This window comes from Acyrthosiphon pisum, chromosome A3, assembly GCF_005508785.2.
Source record: "Acyrthosiphon pisum isolate AL4f chromosome A3, pea_aphid_22Mar2018_4r6ur, whole genome shotgun sequence".
Taxonomy (NCBI): domain Eukaryota; kingdom Metazoa; phylum Arthropoda; class Insecta; order Hemiptera; family Aphididae; genus Acyrthosiphon; species Acyrthosiphon pisum.
Window position 1 is genome coordinate 31,455,962 of NC_042496.1, and position 9,446 is coordinate 31,465,407.

Genomic DNA, 9,446 nt, shown 5'->3' on the forward strand with positions numbered 1-9,446 from the left:
GGATAATAGGTATTCTATCATTTGTTTTAATAACAAATGTCTAATGATTATAATATAATATATTTATATCATCGTAGGGGGGTGCACAAGAGTCCTTGCACCTCTAGCTTTTTATGTCCTACCTATTTTATCATTATTATGGGGATATACCATCAACTTTATGTTTTTAAATTACCTATGAAATATTTACCGAAAAAAATTTAAGACTATTATGTGGTAATTATAACTTGAGTCATATTCAGGGGAGTACCCAAGGGAGGGGTTTCCTGGTTAGGACCCCCCCCCCCCCATTTATAAACAGAATTTAAAATTCTTAAAGTGCAAATCTCTTATTGTATACTTTTTACATGTCAAAATAATTTGGACTACCTTCTCTTTTAAAAATTCTTGGGTGCGCCCCTGAGTCATAATATTAATTTGTTATAAATCATTACATATTCCTATGGTTGATAGACAATTAGCATTATGATACACATTACGTTTAGATAGATTGCTTATGAGTTACTAGCTATTTTTAGCCAATGGGTCACATCTAAAAGCACATTATATATGTACGCTGTGGTCGACTGTGTATTACTGGTAAACTCCCATGAGTTTTTTATTAATGTTTTATCAGCCAAATCTTAATATCCTAATAAAAAGTGTTTAAGTAGATTTGTAACTTGTAAGATTATGTAATTTTAGTAATAAGGGGAATGAGGGTGAGGGACAAAGCCCCCCAAGGCTCTGTTAAGGTATGGTTTCCCTAAAGTGTCAAACAGTGGAACAGCACGGCCACGTCAGACCTCAGACGCCGACCGACCTATGTCCGAACTGGTAATGGCGCTAGACGCTGCAGGGTAAACGTACCTTTAGACATTTACAATTATAGCACCCTACTTTTTGGGTCTTGTGGCCTTAACTTAGACTCAATGTAACTGATTAAGGCAACCGATGTTTTTTTTTCTTTTTGTTAATTATATTTATATATATTTATAATCTTGGATCTGTACACATGCACCTGTATAACAAATTAAATAACACATTATATTATAATCTGTATGTTTATCAATTATATTAAGGTCACAGGAATGAGAAGTTGAGAAATAATCATGTTGGCATTAATTAGGAGTTGATAGTTTTATTTTTATTTAGGAAACGGGAATGTTCATAATTATAACTAATCTTGTAATTGAAAAATTTAAATATTAAAACCCAAAATTATATATTTTATTAAAAACAAGATGGATTTATAGCTTTTGTCTCCATTTTATAATTGCAATGTAATCTTAGTTTATCACAATCATTAAAAGTACAAATAAATAAAATAGGTACCTAGCTTAATTTTTATTTTATTAGCCTACATTATTTTAACTTTATCAGAAGATTTAAAAAAATATATTTTTCAATTATGAGACACATATATTTTACAAGATTAATACCTATATAATTTATTAGTTTTAACATATAACGTCTGTTTTCATATAATTATCACTGTGGTATTATTGTATTTTAATATTATTTTAAATTGAGTATAATAAGTAAGGGTTTATTTGATTTTTTTATAACTTGAAATTTAAAATAGTTGATGTCGTACAAATAGGAGACAATAATAATTCTGAAAAAGTTTTTATTTTTCGATTCATAGAAATAATGTTGACGCATGACTACTCTGCAATAATTTATGAAAAATAATAAAAATGCAATATAGTCAATTAGAAATTAATAAAATATAAATTACCATAAAGTATGAAATTTCCTACATTTACAATAACCTAAAATAAGCATGTTACTATTAAATTCTACATTCAATTAAAGTCTGTAGAAACGAGCAATGCATTAGAGGTAAAAAAAAACATCAAGTTCTGGGCCCTAATAATAATTATTATTTAATCTGGTTTATAGAAATTATATAAACATTTATTAAAAATCATGTTAACTTAATAACTATTTTAATAATTATAAATAATAAATATATAATAGCAAATTTGAAATGAATTTACGCTATTTTAATAACATAATAATACCTAGTAAAAAAAAAAACTAATATATTGCAATATACTTAAATGGAGGTCTCATACTCCCAACCCCCCCCCCCCCTTATTTACAATTAAAATGTATTTATATAATTTAAGTTATATTTGTATGGATTAAAATTGTTGGACCCTCAATTAACTAAATATCTTCTATACTCTATTCCAAATAAGAAACACCCACTTTTACATAACAAAACCGGTTATGCCCATGTCCGGTGTGGTGTTTCTTATTTTAAATGGAGTATATACATAAGTATTATTTTATTCATGCACTTTTTTTATGTGAGTATAAAATTTCAATTACGTTAGGTTTTGTTAAAATCATTTATATATTGTCAGTTAAAACAATATATTAATTGTATATATATATAAAAAATGTATAGGTACATATTTATATAAATTATTACTAACTTAAATATTATGTATTGATTATTAGTTTGTTCTGCATTGTTCACTTACGTCACAAAGATAAGAAATAAGAGTAGGAGTATATAAATATTTATTTCATCCAGTTACAAAATATAATCGTTATTTGAATTACAACAGTCAAACTATAAACACTTCTTCTGATTAATTAAATACCACAATCAATAATTTATGATTGTAATGTTTTAAAAGTATATATATTTTTTTAACAATAAATATAGAAAGTAAGTTTATTGAGTTTTTTAAATATAATACGAGAATTAATCTAATTATATTTTATACTTATGAATAAGGGTTAACATCACACAATTTGTATATTATTATAATTTATATACAAATCATACCTTCCACATAATTATTTAATAAAACGTTTGTTTAGTCTTAGATATCCATGCAAAGAATAACTTACTGTTAATTTATATAAATATTCTGATTTTTGAACTATTTATATATTTTTAATTTATTTAGTATGATTTTACATTAATTGCACACTGATTATATTTTAGGTAAATTGTGATAAAATGACTTTAAAAACGTCTAGAGTGAATGAAGACAAACCACTATTAACTGGTACAGCTACACTCTACAACCAAAATGGGTAAGTTCATTTACATTTTGAACTAAATGTAGCGTAATAAATATATCACTGCTAGATTATAAAAATTGCACTATTATTAGATTTATTGTACATAGTATAGTTTAGTATAGGGTGACCATATTTAAAAAAATAAAATTTTATTTTTTTAAATATGGTCACCCTATACTAAACTATACTATTAAGTCGGTAAATATACTATTATGCGTACAATTTACGTTGCCAACGACAATGTGATGCAACAATAATAATAATGGTAAAAACAAAAATCCAAAAATCAAATTGAAAAGTATAGATTTTAATTATTCAGATTTATAAATTTTACAATTTACTAATAGTAAGGAAAAAACGGGATCAATATGGGACAAACTTGAAATTACGGGACAAAAAGCGTCCCTAGAGAAGTTTTTTAGGAAAACAGGACACAAAGTCGAAATAAAGGACAACCCTATATAAAACAGGACGTATGGTCACCCTAATGTGTACTACATTTATCTTTTTAAATGTTTTTTATGTATTTTTAAAGGAAAACAATTTTCTTATAATGTATTTTTGCACAAATAAACCTTACCGTGCATTTAAACATTTACAATTATACAGAATATAAGTCTGTTCTAATTAAGTTTATTATGTACCTATATAAAAAAAAAATTAATAATTATAATTTTTTTCTTAATTAATATTACACATAATTAAAATTAATAATAATTATTATTTAAAATGATTATGTACTTTTATTGATATTTTAGAAGTAATTTTCTTTCTCCAACTGCTAGAACATTACCTGATACAAACATTTCTAGTGGTCCAATGAATGAATCATTGGAAAAAAATGTTGCTAATGGTGGATCAACATCAGATTATAATCCATTGCTAAACCGACAATTAGAAAATCCAACATCGTAAGTTATTATCGACATTTAATTTGTTAATTATTATAATAACTAGTTCAAATGTTTTTAATAATATGTTTATTAATTAATTATTAATGAGTAATGACTAATGACAAACAAATTATAATTTTAAAATGGGCAATAATATAATGACTGGATGTTATGATCTAAAATGTTAGTATAAAATTATTTGTCAAATGTAAGCAATAAAATAGAAAATAATATAAAACTATTAATCACGTGAACTAGAACTTATGATTCACGTGCTATTTAATCATTTTATAATAATTTTATTAAGGTTTGATATAAATTACTTATCATAATGTGTACAAAGTTGAATTATTTGAATAGGTAGAAAAATTCCAATAACTACCTGATAGTTATCAATAAACATATACCTCAACCATTTATTGTTAATATTCAATAGGTTAATTAAGTTTATGTTAATGTGTGCGTGCCAATTATTATTTACCAAGAACAATTTATCTCAATTTTAATTCAAGATCACTAAATGTAATATTATACATATTATATTTATTTTATATTATAATTTAGTTTATCCAAAATTCATAATTAATATATTATGTGTCCTAAAAATTATATTTTAGTGTATTACGTAAATGTGTTAGTTTAATTTAAATATTAATATTTTTATTTTTTTTAGGAATTTTGATACCATGATACATTTATTAAAGGGAAATATTGGTACTGGAATCTTAGCTATGCCTGATGCATTCAGAAATTCTGGTTGGGTTGTAGGTTTAGTATGTACAGCACTTTTGGGAGCTGTTTGCACACATTGTATGCATATATTGGTACGGATATATAAAACTCATTTCAATAGTTAATTATATTAAATTGAATTTTTAGTAACAAGTTGATTGTACTTTGTTTAGGTTCGGTGCTCTCATGAATTATGTGTCAGAACACAAAGGCCATCTCTTTCATTTCCTAATGTTGCAGAAATGGCTTTTGAATATGGACCACCCAAATTACAAAAATATTCATCAGCTGCTAGTAAATTTATTAATACCTTCCTAGTTATGACTCAACTGGGCTTTTGTTGTGTGTATTTCTTGTTTGTGGCCACTAACTTACAAGAGGTAAATAATTTAAGAATATTTCTAAGAATCACATTATAACTATTAAATATTTTTAGGTGATAACTCATTACTTTTCTGTTAAATTGTCTGTTCAATCATATTTGCTTATACTACTGGTGCCCATGATACTTTTGAATTGTGTAAAGAGTCTAAAGTACCTGACGCCGGCATCTTTTGTGGCAACCATATTAACTGTGATTGGATTAGGAATAACATTTTTCTACTTACTTCAAGGACTTCCAAAAACATTAAGTGTCAAAGCTTTTTCTTCTTGGCAACAGTTACCCCTTTATTTTGGAACTGCAGTTTACGCATTTGAAGGCATTGGAATGGTATATTATAATTTTAAATCTACAAACAAAATGCATTCAACAGTGTTTTAGTATGTAATATGTAAATTTATGAATAGGTTTTACCATTGGAAAATAACATGAAAAATCCAGAGTCATTTGGTGGAATGACTGGTGTCTTAAATACTGGAATGGTCATTGTAACATGTCTGTATACGTCAATTGGATTTTTTGGATACTTGCGATATGGAGAAGCTGTTAAATTAGGAAGTATTACACTGAATCTTCTTCTGAAGATTTGTAAGTAAAACATATTTATTTAAACTGCAGCTAACATAGAATAAAAGTTTTTTATAGTTTTCAAAAATAAAATTTATTATAATAATTATAATTTAAATGAAAAGAACTATAACAATTATTGTTATAGTTCTTTTAATTTATTAAATAAATAATTATTTTAATTGTATGCAATTAGAATATAATGATTCTTATTCATATTTCTATCTAAATAATTTGTAAATCCAGATTTCAAAAATTGTATATATTATATTAAAACTTAAAATATAGTAAGTGTTTAATTTTGTTTGAAAATTAATCCTTAAAGCCAACTAAACAATATTTTTTCTAACCTAAAGGTTACAATATTTCCATATTTTTTATTTTGTAATTTTTAAATGTTTTAAATTGTATGTACGGTTTACATATACAATTAGTACATATCAGCTAAAGATCAATATATCAATTGTTAAATTTAAAATATCATCATATAGAATTGTCTGTTCTAACATTATAACCTTTAGGCTTTAACCAATGATAAACTGATGTAAAAACAGTCAACTCTTAAAATGTAAGGATTAAAAATATTAAATATGTGAATTAAAAACAGTAATGTTTAAATAATCTTTTTTTGTAATTTTTTGTCCAATTAGAAATTTAAAGTTTTCTTATTAGTTTTACTAATTTTAATAATGGTACCCACTGATTGACAATTAATAATGCTAGTACTTATACTAATTTTATTGCAGTTCATATTACTGAGAATGTACAATGCATAGGTAAATATCTAACCTTTATGCACACCTCATTATACCAATTAAAAATATTGTTCATTAATCTTGATAAGAACCATTCAATATGTTGTAATAAATATTTTAATTAATATAAAATGTAAAATAAATGAATAATTTTTTATAGTTTATTAAGATAAGAAAACTTTAGGACAGATTAAAAATTTGTGATTTTGAAATAGAAATGATCAATTAAAAAAAAATAGCATTGTATTAATTTGTTTTAGCAAGTTTATTCGGTGTATGCAAGGTACATTTCATATTTTTAATTCATGTTATAATTTATAGTAATGTTTATCCTGTGATCTCACTTTTTGTTATTAAGTTACACTATTGCACTATTGGCTTATACTATTAAGTTTAGTTGTATAATAATTTTTTATTTAATGTTATTAAACTCTTGTTGACGTTTTAAATACATTTTTAAAAAATAAAATAATTATTGTTTTAATATTTATTAACAAAAATGTTTCAGGTTAGCCCAAAGTGTCCGGGCAGCAATGGCATTCTCAATATTTTTGTCTTATGGTCTCCAATTCTATGTTCCAATTGGTATTGTATGGCCTGCTTTAAAAGGATATTTTCATTCACAATCTAGTCAACGTAATGCTGAATTGAGTATCAGAGTGTTTCTTGTCACACTAACATGTAAATACTAAATATTATATATAATATACTTGTACTATGTGTTCATAATATATATACTCTGTCCAGTGAAAGAACATGCCACAGTAGGAGAAAAAATGGCTTTGTTCTCTTGCAGGACCATAGATAATATGTGCATATAATATTATATCGTATATAGAGTTTTGGTAAAATTGATTTATTTATGAAATTCTAAAAGCTCATTTTATGTATTTTATAGTTGCTTTAGCAGCTGCCATTCCAAACCTATCAGCAATCATCTCATTAGTGGGATCATTCAGCAGCTCAGCACTAGCTCTGATCTTTCCACCTATTATTGAACTCATGACATTCTGGGATCATTGCTCTGGTAAAGAGTTTACGCTGATGTTTGTTAAAGATATTATTATTATTATTATCGGTTTTCTTGGATTTGGTTTTGGATCGTATGCGAGTTTATGGAATATCATTGAACCCATAAGCAGTTAATTTAGCTTTGGACATAACAATGCTTTAAGTATCCACCAGTATTTCAATTATTGATCTTAATAATTTATTGTCTTCCTATATCAATTATCGTTTTATTTTTTTTTTTTATATTATAAGGAGTAGGTAATTTTTTTTTTAATTTCTAATTTTAAGATAATCTTTAAAAAACCATTTTTTTTTTCAAATTTTTTATTTGAAATGACAATTGCATAATATTTAACCTTATATCTATGACAAATTTTTTAACCCTAAAATGTTATGGTATCAAAATGTATTTTAAATGGTATTCATTATCATCTACTATTATATTTTTAAAGTATGTTTTAAATGTAAGACTCATGAAAATGTATCAACGATTGAGTACATGTATACATTTTCAGTGCTTAAAATTGTATACTTTGTTTTCTTGCCTATTTGATTTTAATAACATTCTTAATGTCATAACCAAACATTTTACCTTAAACAATATAATCTCACTTTTTTTTTACCACCTATATGTATGTGATTATTAGTTTTAATACCTAGTTATTGTTAATTAAGATGTTGAATTGTTTTTAGACTAGGTAAAATAAATCATAAGGCATACATTCCTATGAAACTAAATATCTATTGCTTAATTATTATACATTTTAATTAATAATATAACAACTGCATTTTTCATTATTTTATTTGAGAATAATTTATATATTAATAAATATATATATATAATACAATTTTAAACATATAATTTTATTTAAGGTAATGATTATGTTGAGATATTATATTCACGTATTTGGAGATTATTGTATAAATCTATGATATATTAATGTATATTAAATATAATATGTATTACTTGTAATCAAATTAACATAATATTTCATATTTTATTGAACTATCTATTGTTTTTTTCATTATTCTAATGTTAAATTCATTATGTTATACATCTTCATTACTCTGTCCTAAGCTTTAAATGTTAACCATAACATAATTAGTATAGCATAACAATTATTTATATTACTTTTATTATAATAGTATATATAATATACAAATTATACCTATACGTTAAATGGCTTATATTTAAGACTTACAAAAATATTACTTAACTATATTCAAGACAATTTTTTTTTTCATATTAATTGTATTATTGGATAATAAGAAAATCATGACAATAAATTTGCAACTAAGATTTTGTTTTCTTCATTTTATTAATTATACTTGTGCTTTTATTTTTTTATTGTAAATTAAAAATAAATATCTGTTGGTTGATAAATAATAACGCTTCAGACAATCACAGTTATTACTTATTAATGATTATGATCCAGATTTTGATTATTGATTTGCGATGTGTGCTTTTTGTGAAATATTCTCTATTAGACATTAATAAATTATCAAAAATCAGTTAAAAATAATTTAATAATGTATAAGTATAAAAAACATTTTAAAATTTCAAACATAAATTAAATAATTTAAATCAAAAAATGTGGTCAAGATGTTGTATCAGCCTAGCATACTTGTGTAAATAATAAAATTTAATTGTTTAAACGTTTTTTTATAAAAATCCAAAATATCTCATGGCTATACATAGAGCAATGTGTGACTTCATGGTGCACTCTTTTAAAAATATAGGTAGAAAAACTTGTCGGAAACCTTATATTAAAACTTCTTATATTAGCTATGAAACAAAAAACTTTATAAAATTTCTAACTGAAAAATAATTAACAAAAATTAAAAAAATTATCATACCTATAAATAGCTTAAAGAGTCAAAATAGTTTGAAAATGTTACCATTTAAAACCGAACTCCAAAGGTGTTCAATTGTTTGGGTGAGTGCTCCTGTTTGGTCTAATTTATGTAAGGTTGGGCAAGTTATTTTAGATTCCGAGTGGAACGATGAATGTATTGATTTTACAATGATGTGTGTTTTTTTTTTTATTTTTTTATTTTATTTTATTTTTTTTTTTGTGT

The 9,446-nt window shown here is 24.4% G+C and overlaps 1 protein-coding gene across 3 annotated transcripts in view; it reads left to right on the plus strand.

The window, feature by feature from the left end:
- Nucleotides 1-8,667, plus strand: part of LOC100164507 (proton-coupled amino acid transporter-like protein CG1139) — a 10,190-nt gene extending 1,523 nt beyond the window's left edge. For 2 of the 3 annotated variants that reach the window (XR_510590.2, XR_510591.3), the window contains exons 3-10: nucleotides 2,948-3,039; nucleotides 3,786-3,938; nucleotides 4,594-4,744; nucleotides 4,826-5,032; nucleotides 5,089-5,364; nucleotides 5,442-5,622; nucleotides 6,865-7,037; nucleotides 7,255-8,667. Coding sequence is in view for 1 of the 3 variants with exons in the window: in XM_029491707.1 (XP_029347567.1) it covers nucleotides 2,948-3,039; nucleotides 3,786-3,938; nucleotides 4,594-4,744; nucleotides 4,826-5,032; nucleotides 5,089-5,364; nucleotides 5,442-5,626; nucleotides 6,865-7,037; nucleotides 7,255-7,502 (1,485 nt within the window). In the remaining 2 variants the exon portion in view is untranslated. Of the gene's footprint in view, nucleotides 1-2,947; nucleotides 3,040-3,785; nucleotides 3,939-4,593; nucleotides 4,745-4,825; nucleotides 5,033-5,088; nucleotides 5,365-5,441; nucleotides 5,627-6,864; nucleotides 7,038-7,254 lie in introns of all 3 variants that reach the window. The other variant, XM_029491707.1, reaches the window with a different exon arrangement.
- Nucleotides 8,668-9,446: the final 779 nt, after the last annotated feature.